The sequence below is a fragment of the Centroberyx gerrardi genome, chromosome 10 (assembly GCF_048128805.1).
Source record: "Centroberyx gerrardi isolate f3 chromosome 10, fCenGer3.hap1.cur.20231027, whole genome shotgun sequence".
Classification (NCBI taxonomy): domain Eukaryota; kingdom Metazoa; phylum Chordata; class Actinopteri; order Beryciformes; family Berycidae; genus Centroberyx; species Centroberyx gerrardi.
Genome location: NC_136006.1, coordinates 1,758,197 through 1,780,807, shown reverse-complemented (window position 1 = coordinate 1,780,807; position 22,611 = coordinate 1,758,197). Strand labels below are relative to the sequence as shown.

Genomic DNA, 22,611 nt, shown 5'->3' with positions numbered 1-22,611 from the left:
GATGATCGCAGCACTTGCCACACACAGCGTAGCCCCCCTCCCTCCGCTGAGAGCAGGGACTGTAGGATAGGGTCCACTTGTAATTGCTACCGGCGTACGCCGAAACTGGCCCGGGTGGGCGGAGTCAGCACTTAATATTAAAACGGGCTACGCCGCGGCGTGCATAACAAGTGCAGATATTTATATGCAAATTACAGCAAATGGACAGCGCTTCGAAATGCGGCGCCAAAGCTCATCTTACTAAAGCAAGGAATCTCTGTTTGTCTGTCTGTGAGTCTGAGTGAGTGTGTGAGTGTGTGTGTCCTTCGCATATCTCGAGAAGCGTTCGTCCGATTTACTTCACACTTGGCAAGTGTATTGCTGGGGACCAAGGACGTGCAGTGTTGGATTTGGTGCAATTTGGACACGCCACGTTCAATATTAATAAGCGCCGGACTAAAAGGAAAGCGGCACTTTCTTGTATTTCACATCATTTTGCGTTTTTTCTTAAAAATTAACCGGTTAGTTACCGGTTAATGGGTGTCGGCCTATCGAAAGCAAAATTAACCGAAACTGACATCCCTAGTCCCTACCCACCAACACATAAGCCTGTGATATTCCCTCACAGAGCCAGTGGGCGAGTCTCTGCATTGACAGGGGCTTGCCAGCCACACTGTCTGCATAGCACACAAAAAGCTGCTGTGTGCGCCTCACCGACAACAGCTTAAGAGAAGTCTGCCTAAGCGGTTCAAAAGGCTCCTTAGAAAGAGACTCCAAGACCAAAGGCAGCTCCCACTGGGGGGCGGTGGAACGCACCACTGGGCATTGTCTCCTAGCCCCCTGCAAAAAACGCTTCATGGGGGGGTGGCCGAAAACCGACCTCTCTCCAAACCTCTCATGACAGGAAGAGATGCCGACGCATACACTTTGATAGTGGAGTGCGCCAACCCCCTGTCCAGCAGGCACTGGCAGAAAGAGAGAACAGATCCAATTGAACAGTTCAAAAGATCGATGTTCCGCTCCATTCCTGATAAAACTCTGTCAGGGGGCGAGCAGTCAGCTGTGGAGCGGAGGAGAGAAATTCTCTGTATGCAGTCTCGGCCCTCACCGCCACCGAGCTGCCCAGTAAGGGCAGAACAGCCCATGAGGGGCCAGAGGCGAAAGGGCTGGAGAGGCCCAGCAACCAATGAATGGCCTGCCGGCACCTGAAGTCCCGCCTCCACACTCGCATAGCCGTTTTCTGATGCCACCGCTATTTGCACAGTGGACGCCGTCGTACGCCGTTCCCTCGAGTCCTGCAAGGAAGTCTTCTGCTTGGTGGAAGAAGACACCAACGGCAGATGATGGTGCAGCTGAGCCTTTTCCTCCTCTCAGCGTTGGAAACGCTGCGTAGCCAAGGTGACGGATGCGCCAAAGAGCCCATCAGGCGACAGCCGAGCACCTAGCAGGTCCTCCTTGTCCTTCTTCTGAAGGGCTGTCAGACCGAGCCACACGTGCCGAGCACCGACGGTAGACAAAGCCCCTGGTTAAATTGTTCATCTGTCCCGCAATACGGGATACATGATCCAAATCAGAAGCGGAGAGGGAGGCTTTCCCTGTCGACACGGTGGATAGGGACACCCCCAGCAGCCCCAGGTAATTGGCCATGGCTGCCGTCTGAGCCGCCAGGTGGAAAACCTTGCTGTAAAGTTCCACCGTCTCCTTGTTCCTGGATTGAGGAGGAGCATGTTTCCTGCTGCCAGACAAGTTGGTTGAGCCAGGAGAAAAATGGGCGGGCAGCGCATCATTGAGCGGGGGAAGACCAGAGTGGCGGATAGTAGCTTTCCCGTGGACATTGGAAAAATCAAAGAGGCCGGAGATAGGAGCCCTGCAGCGGAGCGACTCCTTCCAGGATGCTTCCACAGCCACCCAAATCTCATCCAAGGCGGGAGCGACGAAGACTGGCTTGGTCTCTGCCGCCAGCCGATAGACTCCCTGGGCTAGGCGATCAGCGGCGCGAGGGGGTTCGGGGGGCGGAAGCGGGATCCCGGTGTTCTCGGCGGCCGTCCTCATCACATTGGGGAAGTCTTGTTTTAACGATGGATGAGGTAGAGCGGCGGAGGCAAAGGATGCAGCCGTAACGGAGAGGGAGGAGATGTTGTCATCGCTGTCCCCCGGTGGCGGCATCTCTTCTTCTTCCCCCGCTACCAAGGGAGGAGCCGGCAGTGGAAGCGCTGCGACAGGAGCAGAGGAGCAGGGCTCGGGCAAGCCACTGCCAGCCTCCGCCTCGCTGTCATCACAGTGGAGCTCGATCTCAGGAGAACGCTGATGCTGATAGTGTTTGAAATGAGCCCACCGCTGCTGACGTCTCACCATGGGAGACACCGTCAGCGGCGTGTTCCGGGCCGAGGCACGCGAAACACGCCTCATGCGGATCCGTCGTCGCGATCAGGCCGGAGCAGTCCGTGCAGTATTTAGCGATGTTTGTCTCAGACGATGCCATCCTAGGCAACTTGTTCATCAGGCGCTGAAGAAAAAGTGGATGTTAAATGAGGGGCTGCTCGCCATTTATAGTGCGAGGTCCCATAGGGGTGTATAGGCTCATCCTGATTGGCTGGGCACATGCATGCAAATTTTCAGTGCGACTAGATGAGTGGCTAAGCCAATAGAGCCCTGTTAGAGAGCGAAGCCTGTGTGAAATAGAATGTTAGGTCTGAGTGAAGTACTTTCAGCAGAGCCATTTCAGGTTGTGTGACGTAGCCCTATGCATAGCAGTGTAACCACAGAAGTGGAGGAGAATCACATGAACGCTCAAGGGCTGGGTGCACGTGTGACCGTTTTTCAAAAGCAACACCTGTAGTGAAGATTTGCGCTAATTTATGGTGTAAATATAGGTTGGTAGCTTGGTAAGCTTGGTTCACTTCCCTGATGCCAAAGAGAATGTAGGGTAGGGTGACCACATTTTCAAACCCCCAAACCGGGACCCTTAGCTGTACCGCACGTTCATGCACGCACACATGTATGCGCTTATGCACGCACGATAGGTGTTTTCATCAGGATGGGGGACAATTATTTCAGCGCTTAGCACACCTAGTGACTGCACCTTTCAACACCATGGACAGCGCCTCAGCAAACGAAAAATGATGTTTTGTCTCCAAAAATCCATCAAAACATAGTTTATTTGAAAACGGTATAATAACACTAGTAAACACAAAACACCGCTAAGCCACCGCTTATGTTTGGCCGTCTTAATATGATCTTTTATGTCAGCATTTCCACCGTGCACGACCGAAAATGTACTCTTGCAGTGTGTGCAGAATGCAGCATTTTCGTTGCCGGCTACTTCACAAAGAAAAGAGTAAGCCTTCTGGAGGTCTTTAGAAAAGAGCGACTTTCTCTTCGGCACGACAGCTAACCGTTAGCATACTGACAGATTCTGTCAGACAGAGCCACAAGCGTCATAGGCTAGCAACAGCCTTGACAACAACACATTGATTGATTGACACACATACAGTCAAATCAGTGTTGAATTCAGACGCGTGGTGCATTGTTTATGTTTTTTGATTGGGTTAGGTAATAATGAGCGGGACAGAACATGATAAACAACTATGTAAGTGCTGAAAACAAGTATAATACTATTATTATTATTTTAATTGTGGTGAAAACCGGGACAATTTGGTAGTGAATGTTGAAAACCGGGACATTTTAGTGTTTTACAGATATTTGTCGGGACTCGGGACACCCATCTTGAAACCGGGACAATCCCGGACAAACCGGGATGTCTGGTCACCGTAATGTAGGGGAACATGAGGTCCCAGTCGCATCCATCCTTGTCTAACACTCGTCTCAGCATCTGCTTCAGTGTCTGGTTGAAGCGCTCCATGAGGCCGTCTGTCTGCGGATGGTACACTAAGCTGTGCAGTTGCTTTACCTGGAGGAGCCTGCAGAGGTCAGTTATGAACCAGGAGATGAAGGGGGTGCCCTGTGTGCCAGGAGGTCCATAGGGAACCCTATTTGGGAGAAGAGGGTTAACAGCTCTCAGCATTCACAGCTTTGGAGGTGGCCTTGTGAAGAGGGATGGCTTCCGGATACGGGTTGCATAGTCAACCAACACCAGGGTGTACTCGTGTCCCCTGGCTGACTTCGGCAGCTGTCCCACCAGGTCCATCCTGGTCCTTTTTAAAGGGCTCCTCAATGATGGGCAGTGTCACAAGGGGGGCTTGGGGTGGCTTTCTGAGGTCAGTTGTTGACCGCGACCTCCAAGGACAGCCAGTGGAACCAGTCCCAGATCCACTTCAAGGTGTTCCGGGGGCCGAGGTGGCCCCTAAGTGGAGGGCATGGGCCAGCTCCATAATGGCGTCCACTCTGGAACAGTGTCTTCACCCCTCTGTTGTGCCATGTAGTAGAAGAGGCTGTTCTTCATTTTATAATACTGGGAAGGGAGGGGACCCTCTGTCTGTCGGTTCCCCTCCATATCTAGGACCTGGTTCCAACAATGCTTCAGTCACAATTTTAATCCTCTCTCTCATAAATAAGTGTGGAAAGAGAAATTCAAGGCACCTCATTTAACTGCATTCTACACCTACACTTTTTTTCCTTATGACATTGTTCGTCTCTCCCAAGCCCACAGCAGAGCTCTATTTCACAGTGGGGAGAGGCTTTCTGTCATCCACTGTAGTATGTTTTAGTTTTGGAACATGAACGTGTTCGCCGATTTAAAAAAAAAGTTGGAACGTCTCGTATTTGCTAAACGGACGGTGATGAATCGGTCCGTCCAGGAAAAGTTAAACTGGGTTGAACTTTCTGTCAGTCAAAACGGATGGAAATCTGACGGAAACGGACGCGTTATCAGCGCTGCCCGGACAACGGACAGCTCGGAGACGGACAGACATAACGGATCAGTGTGGCCGCGGCCTAGGCTTCAATGGCAAGATTCTCTGATGTGCTTATAATCTTTTCATCAGGTGCTCCTGCAGCGGCAGGACGAGTGTTAGTAGCCATTTTTCAACTTATTTAAGTGTTGTTTCCTGTTTAGAACTATCCACAGGATTGGGGAGTAACAGAATACATGTTAACGGCGTTATGTATTTAAAATACAAAATATGAGTAACTGTATTCCGTTACAGTTACAGTTTAAATTGGTGGTATTCTGAATACAGTTACTGTCTTTAAAAATAGATTACTTGAAGGGATTACTTTGTTTGTTTTGTTTTATTTGCTCTAAAATTCATATGAGGCACGCATTTCCCAAACAGATTTAAAAAATGTGCAACAATTTGTGCGCGCGCAGTGCACCTGCCACACACGACAATGGCAATGTCGGAGGAGACACACAGCCAGGACACTCTCAGGAATGCGTTTTTGACATGGAAATATAAAGAACATTTTACTTACAAACATGGTCAAGAAGGTCGCAACATTACGGTGCAGTGCAAGCTCTGTTTGCCATCAACCAAGCTGCTTTCCGCATCAAGACTCCACGTCTAATTTGAAGAAGCACCTTAAGGTAAGGTATTTTTTTTGTCATGCTAATTTACTCGTTAGTTTGGCTAACTAGCTTAGCCGAATTGCCGATATGTATCGCTAATTAGCCACCTAGAGATTAGTTATCCAGTCTGCTAGCTTGATGGTTAGCTACATCACCCGACCGGCTAGCCAGCTACTCTGACACTAATGTTAACTAGCCGGCAGCCAGCTAGCATACTGCTAGCCGGCTGGCAGACTGCCGGCTGGCTAGCTAACCTAGCCTAGCTAACGTTAGCTAGACTGCCGGCAGCCTGGCTGCCGTTAGCTAGTTAACATTAGTGGCAGAGTAGCTGGCTAGCCGGTCGGGTGATGTAGCTAACCATCAAGCCAATGAGTGGGGACCGACAAAACAACGGCAATTTCACACTTTTTAAAACGCGTTATAGTTGTAAGCCAGGACCTCTCCTGTTGTGTGATTTGTAACATGCCAGCCTACTATTTAGTCCATTAAATGTATTGACACCACTAGGTTGGTTCTTGTGTTCATCAGCACTGGGCTATATAATTATGTAACAGTATTGAATTCTTCTCTCTATACTTCTAAATTAATTTCTTTGTCAGCAAAATGTACCTAATCAACTGATGCTGTGGAAATTAAGGGTAAAGGAAAGGAAAACTGAAGACTTTGTTCTCTGGTGGACGCCATATTTCTTTAGACAGTATCAGTTGCAGGACAAAACATACCACATTTGTGTTTACATACTTGCATAACTTTTCCTCTGAAGACAGTAATAAGGTCATTCCTAAGCAAGTGTTAACTACATTCAGAGTGACCCAGACAAATGGGCTCAGCAAGACGATTTTGAAGTATTCCAAAAGTAATCCAAAGTATTTAGAATACGTTACTTAACTTGAGTAATCTAATGGAATACGTTACAAATTACATTTTAGGGCATGTATTCAGTAATCTGTAGTGGAATACGTTTTAAAAGTAACCCTCCCAACACTGACTATCCAATTGTATTGGCTATTTTGATCACGTGAAACAGTGATCAAAATAGGCAATACAATTGGATAGCCAATATCGAACGTTCCCTTTGATGTTTGAATATGGCAATCAATGAATGCGTTCGATAATTTATCGATTATTGAATGTCAATGTCACAGCCCTACATTGCACTGGTTCCCAGTATCCTTTAGTATCGATTTTATAGTCCTTTTACTTGTATACAAAGCTGGCTTAGGACAGGCCTACATTACAGAATCCTTGTTGTACTGTCTTTGGTGAAAAGCCATTTGATTATTTTGCACCCTGGTCCTGGAACAATCTCCAGTCAAAGCTCCAGCTCGACCATTTTATTCCCCTAAATCAGTTTAAACAAATTATCCACAGTCTTATGCAAGATGTGCGCTCCTGTTTCTGATCTAAACTTTTTTAGATCTCTTTTTTATTGTAGATATTTTTGTTTTATTGTGTAACCCCTGCTGCCATTTCTTGGCCAGGTCTCCCTTGGAAAATAGATTTTGAATCTCAATGGGACTTCTTGGTAAAATAAAGGCTAAATAAATAAAAATACAACTTGACTGGAATGCAATAAGAACACCAGCAAAAAGCCTAAAATGTCAATGGCAAATCATGAACAATGGAAGCATTGCAATTGATATTCTAGATGTAAACTATGAACAGCAGAGGGAGACACAGACTGTCTGATAGAAACTGATTTCTGCAGCTTTATTTCATGTTTATTCATATCTGATTTTATCAATGACATAAATAATGAGTAAATCCTGACTAGCCCTGTATGGCTTGTAATGGAAACCAGGCAGACAAGTTCCATTCAGCATGGACAAAACATGAACATGAGGACCAAAAAATGTTTTCATTTTACTTGTAATCATGCTTTTGTACTTAACAAAACATATTTCAGCTCATCTGATTTACATAGAATAGATAATTAATGGTAATATGTTTACAAATTCACTGTGTTTTACCAAAATATATTTTCTTGTGTCTGTCCAAGCTTGTCTTTAGTCGTTTGATTTCATTGACTCAATAACATCTCCCTCTTCGTAGAAAAGGTTTCATGTCAGTCACTCCACAGTCTCTCTACAGTATGTTGGCCTCACAGGAGTCAGGCTGCAGTATGTGAAGTGTAACAGTGAGTTTAATAGCTTTTCTAAACCACGGATAGAAAAAGGCATAGATCACAGGGTTTAGACAGGAATTACAATAAAGCAGCCAGATCCCAAAGGTTAAATATGAAGCACTGCTTGAGGTATCCTGGCCTGCAAGAGAGGGATAGTAATATGGACAGAAAAACATTAGAAAAACAACTATGACAATACCAAGAGTCCTGGCTGCTTTCCTCTCAGATTTCTTAGCAGTTACAGTCACTGAATGCTGGAGTGTGACAGCCACAGTGTGGGATCGCATGGCACGAGCCTGAGACACAGCCACCACAAATACTCTCATATACAGAAGTATGATGACAGTAATGGGACCAATAAAGGTCACAACAATGTCAACAGCTCCTGTGATGTAATTCAGCACAACCACACACTCTCCATAGCAGGAATTATACCTGTCTGGTTGTTTCAGGAAATCCTTTAACATCAAACAGTTGTAGAAAGCAGAACAGACCCAACACAGAGTAACAGAGAATTTAACTCTTCTCTGAGTGATTTTGGTGGGGTAACACAGAGGGTCACAAATAGCCACATAGCGGTCGACTGATATCAGCACCATGTTTCCTACTGAGGCAGAGGTAACAATAAAGGAAGCATAGTAAAAGAGAACACACATGAAGTCCCCCAGAAACCAGCAGGACTCTATACGGAGGATTTCAGCCGGCATCAGCAGGAGGCCCACAAGGAGGTCTGAGACAGCCAGGGAGAGGAGGAGGAGGTTGGTGGGGGTGTGGAGCTGCCTGGAGTGGGAGAATATCATCATTGAACATATTATCAGTAGCAGTAATAGTGGGAGAATTTCATTAATAGTTGTTATGGCAGTCTCACACATAATGTTGCCATTAGTTGTAATAGTAATAATAGTATTACATAGTATACTATACTATATATAGTATAGTAAAATCATTATCAAAATTCCTTAATGTATGCAAAAGCCTAAATCTGTATATGACTGCCTGTAGTGGGAGATGGAGATGATGACCAGCAGGTTGAGAGACACGGTGAGCAGAGAGATGGAGGACAGCAGAATGTAGAGGAGCATGGCCTCAGAGTGAGGACGCATCTGCTTCCTGCAGGAAGTGTTGAGGAGCTGTGGAAAGCAGAGTTCACCTCCTTCCAGGGTCTCCATCATCAGAGAGAGGAGGAGAGGAGAAGCTGCTGAGGTCTGGCAGCTTTCTGACCAAAGCTCTCTATCATACAGCTGTTTTATGCACACCCTCAACCCCCCCACCCCTGTTCCCTTGCTCTTGCTCTCTCTCTTTCTCTGCATCTGTTTTTCTCTCTATAGCACAGAATTATGTCCTTTGACCCTCCTTCCCTCTATTGCTTTCTGCAATCACCCTCTTCATCTCTATCTTCACTCTCATCTTCCCTCTCTCTCTTTTTCCTCACCTCTCCCTCCCTCGTCTCTTCCCAATGTCATGTACAATAACAGTAATTTCATCACTGTTGACTGTGTTGGTAGCTTAATTCATGGTGGTAAAGTAGTTTTGTCTGTTAACTTTTACATTGATATGCCAGGGACTGGTGGAAGGAGGAGGAGAACAATACCTATAACCAAAACAATGCCAATGAATGGTCAACTGAATGCAGCACTGGCCTGTCTAATGAAGGACGGGAAACTCACTTTTTAGTTAACAGTGGCTGGCAAATCCTCAAATTCACACAGAACCAGAATCCCCAAATTTTTGTCTGAGAGTGAAAAGTCACAGTTGTGTTCCGCAATGATGCCCGGTCACAGAGGCTTCTCTCTGTTGAACTATCCAGGAAGAGCACTCACTCTGACCACTTTTAGCCCCGTGACAGCAGGAGCTCTATGGATGGTCTTGTCGGTCGGACGGTTGGTCAGTCGGTCGCTCTGTTCACCAATTTATGGGTCACGTGGGCCGCAGGGAGTTAGACTACAGACTCGGAAACGGGAGACCTGAGTTTAATTCCTGGCAGATACGCATCCACAAAATTCAAAGTTGCGGGACCGGTGCTAAATATTGGTGCTAGGGAGAAAAGCTAGGTACAGTACAGACTAAACGGTAACGTTAGGTCCGAGTGAAGCACTTTCAGCAGAGCCATTTCAGTTTGTGTGACGTAGCTCTATGCATAGCAGTGTAATCACATGTTACCTCTTCCAGAATTGTGGGCCCCAAACCGTAGTTGGGAGCGCACTGGTCTCTTTAGACTAATGTAGGTTATTAGCCTGGCTCGTAGCTGGTAACTAGCCTTAGTGGTCCGGACCAACTCTGCTGATGGAAGGATGGTAGCGAGACATCGAGGTGGCGTTCATAAACAAGAACTTTATTTCCTCTGCAGCAGTGAACACTATTCATGCCCTTTTAACACTGTTACCCTGCAACCTGAGCTTATCTGGACACTTTTACACTGGCTACCATAACTTACTACCTGTAGCATGTGTTGCGATAACATACAGGTACTCTTCATTTTTGCACATAACACCAGATGAACTACGTCACACCTACACAGGTTACCCACATGGCCGCCGTCCTTAAAGGGAAAGGCTGGGCCGGTAACACACAGAAGTGGAGGAGAATCACATGAATGCTCAAGGGCTGGGTGCACTTGTGACCGTTTTTCAAAAGCAACATCTGTAGTGAAGATTTGCGCTAATTAATGGTGTAAATATAGGTTGGTAGCTTGGGAAGCTTGGTTCACTTCCCTGATGGCAAGGAGCATGTAGGGGAACATGAGGTCCCAGTCGCATCCATCCTTGTCTAACACTCGTCTCAGCATCTGCTTCAGTGTCTGGTTGAAGCGCTCCATGAGGCCGTCTGTCTGCGGATGGTAAACTAAGCTGTGCAGTTGCTTTACCTGGAGGAGCCTGCAGAGGTCAGTCATGAACCAGGAGATGAAGGGGTGCCCTGTGTGCCAGGAGGTCCATAGGGAACCCTATTTGGGAGAAGAGGGTTAACAGCTCTCAGCATTCACAGCTTTGGAGGTGGCCTTGTGGAGAGGGATGGCTTCCGGATATGGGTTGCATAGTCAACCAACCAGGGTGTACTCGTGTCCCCTGGCTGACTTCGGCAGCTGTCCCACCAGGTCCATCCTGGTCCTTTTTAAAGGGCTCCTCAATGATGGGCAGTGTCACAAGGGGGGCTTGGGGTGGCTTTCTCAGGTCAGTTGTTGACCGCGGCCTCCAAGGACAGCCAGTGGAACCAGTCCCAGATCCACTTCAAGGTGTTCTGGGGGCCGAGGTGGCCTCTAAGTGGAGGGCATGGGCCAGCTCCATAATGGCGTCCACTCTGGAACAGTGTCTTCACCCCTCTGTTGTGCCATGTAGTAGAAGAGGCCATTCTTCATTTTGGAGGCGACCCGTCTGTCAGTTCACCAGCATATCTTGGACCTGGTTCAAAAAATGCTTCAGTCACAATTTTAATCCTCTCTCATAAATAAGTGTGGAAAGAGAAATGCAAGGCACCTCAATTAACTGCATTCTACACCTGCACTTTTTTTCCTTCTGACATTGTTCGTCTCTCCCAAGCCCACAGCAGAGCTCTGTCATCCACTTTAGTATGAAAACAACCTGCTACATCAGAGTTGGAAGGAGTGGGGGATCAGGAAGGAGAGGTGAGAGGAAATAGAAAAGCAAAAAGAGGAGTAGAGAGGGTGGAAGGAATGGGAAGGGAAAGGAGAGAAAGGAAAGGAGACAAGAGGGAAGAAGACACATGAGGAAGAAGAGAGACAGGGGGCAGCAGAGAGAGGATGACAAGATGATGCAAGGATGATGCAGATAGCGAGGGATGAGGGCGGGACTAAAAGGGAAGAGAGGAAAAAAGATGAAGGAAAGAGAGAGAAAGAGAGAGAGCAAGAGCAAGGGAACAGGGGTGGGGGGGTTGGGGGTGTGGATAAATCAGCTGTATGATAGAGAGCTTTGGTCAGAAAGCTGCCAGACCTCAGCAGCTTCTCCTCTCCTCCTCTCTCTCTGATGATGGAGACCCTGGAAGGAGGTGAACTCTGCTTTCCACAGCTCCTCAACACTTCCTGCAGGAAGCCGACGCGTCCTCACTCTGAGGCCATGTTCCTCTACATTCTGCTGTCCTCCACCTCTCTGCTCACCGTGTCTCTCAACCTGCTGGTCATCATCTCCATCTCCCACTACAGGCAGAGATATACTTCTCAGCATTGCCTAAATTATTTTCATATTTATGATAATATCTAGACTTATAAGAAGAAATGGCTTTGGGCTAGTACATAGATGTTGTTGCATCTAGGCCTTGTTGAGTACATTCTGGTTGTTTGATAATGCTTTTGTATTAATGAATTAATGTAATATTAATAACTCTTTACATCTCTTACATCTTGTATCTAGACACATTGTTACTTTGACTATTCCTACTCTTACTACTACAACTAATAACATTACTATTTCAACGTCTATTACTGCTACTGATAATATATTCAATGATGATATTCTCTCATTCCAGGCAGCTCCACACCCCCACCAACCTCCTCCTCCTCTCCCTGGCTGTCTCAGACCTCCTTGTGGGTTTCGTGTTGCTGGGTCAAATCCTTCTCATAGGGGCCTGCTGGTTTCTGGGTGACCTCATGTGTATTCTGTATTACTTTGTTGTATTTATGACTATCTCTGCCTCAGTAGGAAACATGGTGCTCATATCAGTCGACCGCTATGTGGCTATTTGTGACCCTCTGTGTTACCCCACCAAAATCACTCAGAGAAGAGTTAAATTCTCTGTTACTCTGTGTTGGGTCTGTTCTGCTTTCTACAACTGTTTGATGTTAAAGGATTTGCTGAAACAACCAGACAGGTATAATTCCTGCGTTGGAGAGTGTGTGGTTGTTGCTAACCACATTGCAGGAGCTGTTGACCTTGTTGTGACCTTTATTGCTCCCATTACTGTCATCATAGTTCTGTATATGAGAGTATTTGTGGTGGCTGTGTCTCAGGTTCGTGCCATGCGATCCCACATTGTGGCTGTCACACTCCAGCATTCAGTGACTGTAACTGCTAAGAAATCTGAGAGGAAAGCAGCCAGGACTCTTGGTATTGTGATAGTTGTGTTTCTAATGTGTTTCTGTCCATATTACTATCCCTCTCTTGCAGGCCAGGATACCTCAAGCAGTGCTTCATATTTAACCTTTGGGGCCTGGCTGCTGGTTTTTAATTCCTGTCTAAATCCTGTGATCTATGCCTTTTTCTATCCGTGGTTTAGAAAAGCTATTAAACTCACTGTTACACTTCACATACTGCAGCCTGACTCCTGTGAGGCCAACATACTGTAGAGATGCTGTGGAGTGACTGACATGAAACCTTTTCTATGAAGTTAATGAAATGTTATTGAGTCAATGAAATCAAACGACTAAACACAAGCTTGGACAGACACAAGAAAATATATGTTGGTAAAACACAGTGAATTTGTAAACATATTACCATTAATTATTTATTCTATGTAAATCAGATGAGCTGAAATATGTTTTGTAAAGTACAACAGCATGATTACATGTAAAATGAAAACCTTTTTTTGTCCTCATGTTCATGTTTTGTCCATGCTGAATGGAACTTGTCTGCCTGGTTTCCATTACAAGCCATACAGGGCTAGTCAGGATTTACTCATTATTTATGTCATGACTATTTGTGGTTCTCTCTCTCTCAGGCTCGTGCCATGCGATCCCACATTGTGGCTGTCACACTCCAGCGTTCAGTGACTGTAAATGCTAAGAAATCTGAGAAGAAAGCAGCCAGGACTCTTGGTATTGTGATAGTCGTGTTTCTAATGTGTTTCTGTCCATATTACCAATTTTCTCTTGCAGGCCAGAACGCCTTGATCAGTACTTCATCTGTGGTCTTTGAGATGTGGCTGTCCTATTTTAATTCCTGTTTAAACCCTGTGATCTATGCCCTTTTCTACCCCTGGTTTAGAAAAGCCATTAAACTCATTGTTACACTTCAGATACTGCAGCCTGACTCCTGTGAGGCCAACATACTGTAGAGAGAGGCTTCATCAGACAATCTGTCTCCCTCTGCTGTTCATTTTCATTACTACATCTAGTATATAACATATCTGTAAGGTAATCCTGCTTATTGTCTTTGTTGAATAAACTAAACTAAAACCTTTAGCTGACTGGTTCGATATCTTGCTCAAGGACACTTCGGCAGGACATTTGGCTTTTGATGGATATACTTGTGATCTTTCAGTTACAGGACATGCTCTCTAACCCTGCCTTCCAATTTATGTTCATCATATTCAATTTCTTGTCAGAAATGATGTCTTCATTCTCATTTCAGTTGTTCAGCTGTATTGTATAGATTTCCCTCTGTGTTGTTGTGTCCAACCTCCCTGTCATAGTCATAAGCACTAAGAAATGTTTTTAGGTAGTCACCCAGCTTTGCGTGATCAGTGAATTCAGCATGTATATCAGCTCAATTACAATGTCTTTACCTTACAAAAGTAATTGCAAAGGTTCTTTTCTTTTCCACCAGAAAGTTTTTTCCTGGTTGAAGGGAAATATATTTGTTGTCTGCATGCATCTGAATAGGACCAACAGCCTGGTTCCCCCTACAGGGTCAAACAGATCTAGCCAGGGTGTACTCAACACAGAGATGATCGGCCAGCTGGGCAACAGTTTCAGATACACACACAGTGCTTTTGATCACGTTTTATGAACATTTTGAGATGGACCTGGTTAGCCCCAGTTTGCTGTAGTGTGGAGAAAAATGGAAATTATTGTGGAGAGATTTGATGCCTTTTATTCAGCTTTTGGTCCGAAATTAGAAAGGTTTATTCCACAATGATTTTCCCTGTCCTAGGTACAGTCTATAGCATTATGAGACGTTTTTTAGGTCAAAGACACACAGTAGATTGTGTGAGACCACATGACCACCAGGATATCATCAGATCCTACATTACTGTCCCTTAGATTTGAATCAGAACATGGTTCTAAAATCTAATAATATAGAAACAATATAAAATATATATTGTGGTAAATTACAAAAGAGTATAATATTACAAAAACAAGAGGCACTTTTGGCGACATAATCACCATGATAAGTTCAACATAAGCAGTTATGCTAATGTGGTCATTAATTAAGCTAATTCATGCCTTAATTAGAAAATATTTCTATGTCAACATACTTGGATGGCATTAATATGAACTCTATATCTTAAAGCATACAGGAGTTAATAGTACAGGAAGTCACCCATCCCTTTTTTAATAAGGCTCTTAAAGGAAAAACTGTAAAATAAGGTTCAATTACCATGCTTTTATTTTGACGTGTGCATTGTAAATGCTCATGCATTTCAGTTTTCTGGATGTAAAACTGCCATATGAGTGTTAAATAAACACTTGAATTTGAACTAGTAGTTTCAAGAAAATCTGACAAAGCGAGACTGGTAACGGGCGACACTTCCCTGTAGGTACGTTTAGCTTAGCTATTAGCCTTTATGCACGGTGCTTTGCTAGGTTTGTCCTTAGTAGGCCTCCGTAGTGCAATTGTTTTGCTGTGCTTTATTTACAAACGTGTTGCGGTTTCTGTCACCCTCTAGTAGTCAGAAAATGTTGCTTATTGCAGCTTCAAACACATACATTATCTATGGCATTTCTAGAAGTCACAACAAAGAACACACAGAGATAACAGACACATGGAAAGAGTTTTTATTCACAAAAATGATACCAACTACATGAGGTGGAGGTGGAGTTGATCTCAGGATCTCAACAACAACAAAAACAACAATTCTCAGGGTCTCCTTTTCTCGGCCCTGTGTGGCTCAATGGGCAGAGCAAGGCACCAACACTGCCAGGGTGAGAGGTTCCATTCCCATTGGGTTCAAACATACTAAAAATGCAGAAGCCAGTTTTCATAAAAGCATCTGTTTAACCTTATATGTTCTGAAACACAGTGAAAGTAGTCAGAGCCATTGATGGACAGAGTTTGCCAGGTTTTACTATGGCTTTCATGTCGCTACCCTTTCTATAGAGGGCTTCAAATGACGTAACACACCCTCTGGCGGCATTTATCTTTTATGGTTTCGCCTTCAGCAGCATCCTTCTCCTGAAATATTTTTTATATATTTTCTTTTGTGTTTTTATTTTTACCATTGTAATTGTTTATAATATAACTTAAGAGGGGATGAATGTTCTGTAATAATTTTACCTGCGATACTTCTTTTATATAGCTTCTTATCTGCAAATATCTATAAAATTGATTATTGGGGATATTATAATGTTTAAAAAGATTTTCAAAGGAATCTATCTAATTTCCTTCGTACATTAGCCAGAATTTTTCAAGTCCATGTTTAGCCCAAGTTTAGCCCGAGGTTTAAAAGCTGGATCCCCTGCGATCCCCCCCGTAGATAGATCATTTCATAATCTTTAATATTCATCATCCTGCAAACTTTCCTCCAAACAAAAATGGTGTTTTTAATACAATATTTATTTATCTTAATTTGTGTGATCTTTTTTCCGCAAAAAATGAATGAACTTAATGATTTTAATTAATAATGTTTCTCTTTTGTTTTTCCATCTTGCATTTGTATAATTATTCATCCATATCAGTAAGGGCTTTATTTGTGCTGCATAATAATAATAATTAACCAAGTCTAGTACTGCCAATCCACCATTAACTTTCTGTTGCTTTAGAATTTTTAATTTCACTCTTGGCTTTTTCTCATCCTATATGAATTTCCAAAGAGTATTATCCCATTCCTTAAAATAATTGGGCGGAATATAAGTTGGGAGGTTCTGAAAGGGTCTTCTTTCCCAATTCTTATGCCTCTTATCTTTATGTTTTTTACTAATACTTACAGCTAAAGGCTCCATACATATCGCAAATATCTGTGGTGACAAAGGGTCCCCTTGTCTTGTGCCTCTTGTTAGTTGAAATACTTCTACTACCACTTAAAAGTGTCCCGTTTACTCTAATGCTTGCATTTGGATGTTGATACATTATTTTTAACCATGCAATAAACTTTTCATGAAATCCAAATGCTTTGCACGTTTCAAATATGAATGACCATGACAGCCGGTCAAATGCTTTCTCAGCATTTAATGTCAGCATCAACATTTGTGTCTTTGTCTTTATTGAATGGTCCAACAAATTCAGAGTCCGTAGAATATTATCTGAAAGTAAACGATTACTTACAAATCCAGTTTGATCTAAATGAAGGATATGTGTCATAATGTTTGATAACCTATTTGCAGAGGTGGGAGACTCGAGTCACATGACTTGACTCGAGTCAGACTCGAGTCGCAAATTTGAGGACTTGAGACTTGCTTGACTAACATTGATAAAAGACTCGACTTGACTTTGACTTGGTATTCATGACTTGAGACTTGATTTAGACTTGAGACAGATGACTCGAAAGGACTTGACTTTTTTTTTATTCAATATTTGCATTTTTCTAGATATTGAGAAGTTACGTTTTGTTTTTGAAACATGATTGGGTGACTTTTAGTGCAGCGGGCGCAACCCAGGCTTAAAAGACAGTGTCTAGCAGGACCTAGAAAACAATGCAAGACAGGATGGAGCTGAAAGCATGTTGAAAGGATTCTCCCATACCTGCGCTGGTTTTCTCTCGAGCCTTATATTACCAGACCGTTTCTGATTCAGACAAGACAGCTTATGAATTGATAGCTTTTCAAGATAGAGCTTCATCATTCTGTTCGCGGTCCCTCACTAGTTCTGCATTTACATGGAGCCTTTTAATCAGAATAGAAGCCCAATCAGAATAAAAATGCCTCATATAAACGCCTCAATCAGAATAAACTGGCCAATCCGAATGAAATTTCATTCCATTTGAGAGGGGTGTTTAACCCTTTCATAATCCAGTCGATGGATACAATTTCGTCATGTAAACACTCATTCCAATCACTTTCCTTATCTCGCCTCTTTCTGCACATGCTCACGTAAGCAACGTCAATTATGTTACCCTTTTTTTCCGGGAGGATTGGAATGGATGTGCTTGTTATTAATCCCGGGGCGCTCGGGCTTGATGTAGGCGGCGCAGCCCATTTTTATATCAAGTCCTGACTCCACCTCTCCGGGCCTGTTTCGGTTTACAGCGGTGAAAATTACAAATGGACCCAATCATTGCGGGGGCAAAACAAAACAAAACGTCTTCGGAGGTCGGTAGTTCCAACTCGGAACTACCGACCTCCGAAGACGTTTTGATCTAAATGCGTTCCAGTGCGTCTTCTTGGGAAAACATGGACGCAACAGCCTTTACCCATTAACGTTAATGGTAGCTATCCGACAGCTCTAGTTACGTTAGCAGGCAAGTTCATACAGCAAAGACTTCTATCTACTAACGAAGCACAAGTCACTGAATTACGTTACAAAGGGAAACTACAAGTTGTTACAACAGGTCTTCATAACACAAATACTACATATCAAGTAAAATCAGCCTACAGATTGATGCTGTGACGTCAGCTGTGTTTATGTCGGACAACTTGGGCGGAAATAATTTTGGCAGAGTTTCCAACTGGGAACTCCGACTTGAACGACCGTTCTGTTGCACTTTTTCGTGTTGGAAGTCGTTTTTGGAATGGAATGGAATGGAGCATCAACTCCGCTCCTCCTCCAACCTCGCGATGGTTGTAAATAATGTCTGTAACCATAGTAACGTTTACTTCAGACCAATATGGCGGCTACCATTGCCTGTGTTATCAGTTTACACACCAGTAACACCAGTAACCAGAGGCGTCAATTTATCCATAAGATCTTAATAAACCGCCACTGACAGCGGCGTCATATTCTCTTTTTCCACCGCATGGACTTGATACTTTTAACCGCGACATTTGGGCCGGGCCGAGACCGCAGAACTGGTGGAACAACCTTAATGTTGAGGAAACAGACTGGATAGAAAATTTGAGAATGTCTCACAACACTTACCTCCGTCTCTTTCAAAATAAGGATAATAATGTTATGTAACGTAACGAGTGTATTTTGATTTCACCACTTTCCATTTTCCTGTTGCACGCTACACACCTGGCTCATCCGGGTCTCGAGTGAACGTCGGTGTCAATGATGTCATAACGCCAGTCAGGCAAACTAGGATCTAGGATTACTGATTCCGCCCTCTGGCGTTTAAAGTATGTAAATGAAAACAAAGAGTAGTCTACATTTTGGTGGCGCAGCTAATTGATAAGCTTTACTTGATATCGCAAACCATTTTTCACCTCCACAATGCCTATCTTCACGTTTTTGGATCGCGAAATTTCGTCACACGATATATCGTTACACCCCTATATAATATCCATAGTAACCATAGTATCTGGTTAGCTATCACTGTCTTCTTGTTAACAAATTTTATCTGCACTAGCTAACATATCTAGTTGAAGCTAGTCTTATTAATATCTAGTAGTTGCATGTTAACATGATCAGCTGCTTTGCTAAATTAGCCTGCGGGATAGTTAGCTCGTTAACAAAGCTAAAAACCAACTGTTTGTTCATTTTAATGGAGCTCATTCCTTGAGTTGTCTGATTCCTCGAGCTACAATTCATACTGTTTTGGAGTACAGACTAGAACTTAAGACAAGACAGTTTCCTGTGTCACAGTAATTAGAAACAAATCTACCTACTGCAATGCCCTTTTTACTGGCCTCCCTAAAAATTATGTTGAGAGGCTTCAACTTATCTAGAACTCTGCAGCTGTACTTTTAACAAAAACAAGGAAGCGAGAGCATGTCACTCCGGTTTTAGCTACATTGCACTGGTTATCCTTTAGAATCGATTTTAAAGTCCTTCGACTTGTATACAAAGCTCTTAATGGCATAGGACCGGCCTACATTACAGAATCCCTGTTGTACTGTTTTTGGTGAAAAGCCATTTGATTATTTTGCACCCTGGTCCTGGAACAATCTCCAGTCAAAGCTCCAGCTCGACCATTTTATTCCCCTAAATCAGTTCAAACAAATTATCCACAGTCTTATGCAAGATGTGCGCTCCTGTTTCTGATCTAAATTGTGACCTTTTTTATTGTACATATTTTAGTATTTTTCTTTTTTTGTACTGTTTTGTATGTTTTATTGTGTAACCCCTGCTGCCATTTCTTGGCCAGATCTCCCTTGGAAAAGAGATTTTGAATCTCAATGGGACTTCCTGGTAAAATAAAGGCTAAATAAAAAAGATAAAAATACAACTTGGCTGGAATGCAATAAGAACACCAGCAAAAAGCCTAAAATGTCAATGGCAAATCATGAACAATGGAAGGATTGCAATTGATATTCTACATGTAAAATTCGCTATGAACAGCAGAGGAAGAAACAGACTGTCTGATAGAAACTGATTGCAGCAGCTTTATTTCATGTTTATTCATATCTGATTTTATCAATGACATAAATAATGAGTAAATCCTGACTAGCCCTGTATGGCTTGTAATGGAAACAAGGCAGGCAAGTTCCATTCAGCATGGACAAAACATGAACATGAGGACAAAAAAATGTTTTCATTTTACTTGTAATCATGCTGTTGTACTTTACAAAACATATTTCAGCTCATCTGATTTACACAGAATAAATAATTAATGGTAATATGTTTACAAATTAACTGTGTTTTACCAAAATATATTTTCTTGTGTCTGTCCAAGCTTGTGTTTAGTCGTTTGATTTCATTGACTCATAACATTTCCCTCTTCATAGAAAAGGTTTCATGTCAGTCACTCCACAGCATCTCTACAGTATGTTGGCCTCACAGGAGTCAGGCTGCAGTATGTGAAGTGTAACAGTGAGTTTAATAGCTTTTCTAAACCATGGATAGAAAAAGGCATAGATCACAGGGTTTAGACAGGAATTACAAAACAGCAGCCAGACTCCAAAGGTTAAATATGAAGCACCGATTGAGGTATCCTGGCCTGCAAGAGAGAGACAGTAATATGGACAGAAACACGTTAGAAAAACAACTATCACAATACCAAGAGTCCTGGCTGCTTTCATCTCAGATTTCTTAGCAGTTACAGTTACTGAACGCTGGAGTGTGACAGCCACAGTGTGGGATCGCATGGCACGAGCCTGAGACACAGCCACCACAAATACTCTCATATACAGAACTATGATGACAGTAATGGCACCAATAAAGGTCACAACAAGGTCAACAGCTCCTGTGATGTAATTCAGCACAACCACACACTCTCCAACGCAGGAATTATACCTGTTTGGTTGTTTCAGGAAATCCTTTAACATCAAACAGTTGTAGAAAGCAGAACAGACCCAACACAGAGTAACAGAGAATTTAACTCTTCTCTGAGTGACTTTGGTGGGGTAACACAGAGGGTCACAAATAGCCACATAGCGGTCGACTGATATCAGCACCATGTTTCCTACTGAGGCAGAGGTAAGAATAAAGGAAGCATAGCAAATGAGAGCACACATGAAGTCCCCCAGAAACCAGCAGGACTCTATACGGAGGATTTCAACCGGCATCAGCAGGAGGCCCACAAGGAGGTCTGAGACAGCCAGGGAGAGGAGGAGGAGGTTGGTGGGGGTGTGGAGCTGCCTGGAGTGGGAGAATATCATCATTGAACATATTATCAGTAGCAGTAATAGTGGGAGAATTTCATTAATAGTTGTTATGGCAGTCTCACACGTAATGTTGCCATTAGTTGTAATAGTAATAATAGTATTACATAGTATACTATACTATATATAGTATAGTAAAAACATTATCAAAATTCCTTAATGTATGCAAAAGCCTAAATCTGTATATGACTGCCTGTAGTGGGAGATGGAGATGATGACCAGCAGGTTGAGAGCCACGGTGAGCAGAGAGATGGAGGACAGCAGAATGTAGAGGAGCATGGCCTCAGAGTGAGGACGCATCGGCTTCCTGCAGGAAGTGTTGAGGAGCTGTGGAAAGCAGAGTTCACCTCCTTCCAGGGTCTCCATCATCAGAGAGAGAGGAGGAGAGGAGAAGCTGCTGAGGTCTGGCAGCTTTCTGACCAAAGCTCTCTATCATACAGCTGATTTATCCACACCCCCAACTCCCCCACCCCTGTTCCCTTGCTCTTGCTCTCTCTCTCTTTCTCTGCATCTGTTTTTCTCTCTATAGCACAGAATTATGTCCTTTGACCCTCCTTCCCTCTATTGCTTTCTGCAATTACCCTCTTCATCTCTATCTTCACTCTCATCTTCCCTTTCTCTCTTCTTCCTCACCTCTCCCTCCCTCCTCTCTTCCCAATCTCATGTAACAGTGATTTCATCACTGTTGACTGTGTTGGTAGCTTAATTCATGGTGGTAAAGTAGTTTTGTCTGTTAACTTTTACATTGATATGCCAGGGACTGGTGGAAGGAGGAGGAGAACAATACCAGTAACCAAAACAATCCTACAATCCTAATGAGGAACACTCTGTCCGTCTGTCTGCATCCATTTTGCTCCTCAACGGGTTGGCCAATCAATCTCAAACTGCACATGGGCATTGAGGATTGGCATAGGCAGGGACTGACGGAGCTGATTTTTCCATTTTCCCAAATTTACGATGTTTATGCGCCTTTTTGGCAAGTCTGCATGTAGTTGTGCATCCCCGGGTACGGACTAGTACCAATGAATGGTCAACTGAATGCAGCACTGGCCTGTCTCATGAAGGATGGGAAACTCACTTTTTAGTTAACAGTGGCTGGCAAATCCTCAAATTCACACAGAACCAGAATCCCCAAATTTTTGTCTGAGAGTGAAAAGTCACAGTTATGTTCCGCAATGATGCCCGGTGTTGGGCTAGGCCATGTGGTCAAACAAAGGAAAGGCCTACATGTAAGATTAAAAGCCTAAAACACCGGCCTAACAAGGGAATCAGAAACCTGAACTCTAGCCCACCCGCTGGGCTGGGACCTTAAACAAAAGAAAGCAGCGCCAAAATTCCAACAGGCCCTGAAGTTCACACCTAGGTGCGAACTGGCTGAAACCCAGCCTCTGGTCTCTCATTGGACAAGACTCGGGCGAGCCCCGGGATGTCCCCATGACGTCACCAAGAGTATAAATTCCAGAGATACCTTTCCTCATCGCCCCTTCTTGCGACCTCGTTGCTAACAAGGTGGTACCT

General features: G+C 43.8%; 1 protein-coding gene and 2 pseudogenes across 1 annotated transcript; 1 reads left to right on the top strand and 2 right to left on the bottom strand.

Annotated features, from left to right (window-relative positions):
- Nucleotides 1-7,511: 7,511 nt before the first annotated feature.
- LOC139932108 (trace amine-associated receptor 13c-like) lies at nt 7,512-8,808 on the bottom strand (annotated as a pseudogene).
- A 2,743-nt stretch (nt 8,809-11,551) lies between these two features.
- Nucleotides 11,552-13,571, top strand: LOC139932109 (trace amine-associated receptor 13c-like). Its single transcript, XM_071925795.2, has 3 exons — nt 11,552-11,724; nt 12,048-12,685; nt 13,393-13,571. The coding sequence occupies exons 1-3, from the start codon at nt 11,552-11,554 to the stop codon at nt 13,569-13,571; spliced, it is 990 nt and encodes a 329-aa protein (XP_071781896.2).
- Nucleotides 13,572-20,250: 6,679 nt separating this feature from the next.
- Nucleotides 20,251-21,529, bottom strand: LOC144539842 (trace amine-associated receptor 13c-like; annotated as a pseudogene).
- Nucleotides 21,530-22,611: the final 1,082 nt, after the last annotated feature.

What these genes read in the sequence shown, in the direction of transcription:
- LOC139932109 (XM_071925795.2), top strand. Translation starts at nt 11,552, where the DNA reads ATGGAGACCCTGGAAGGAGGTGAACTCTGCTTTCCACAGCTCCTCAAC. An exon ending in ATCTCCATCTCCCACTACAG is followed by an intron (nt 11,725 to 12,047) that starts GCAGAGATATAC and finishes CTCTCATTCCAG; the next exon opens with GCAGCTCCACACCCCCACCA. An exon ending in TTACTATCCCTCTCTTGCAG is followed by an intron (nt 12,686 to 13,392) that starts GCCAGGATACCT and finishes TTTCTCTTGCAG; the next exon opens with GCCAGAACGCCTTGATCAGT.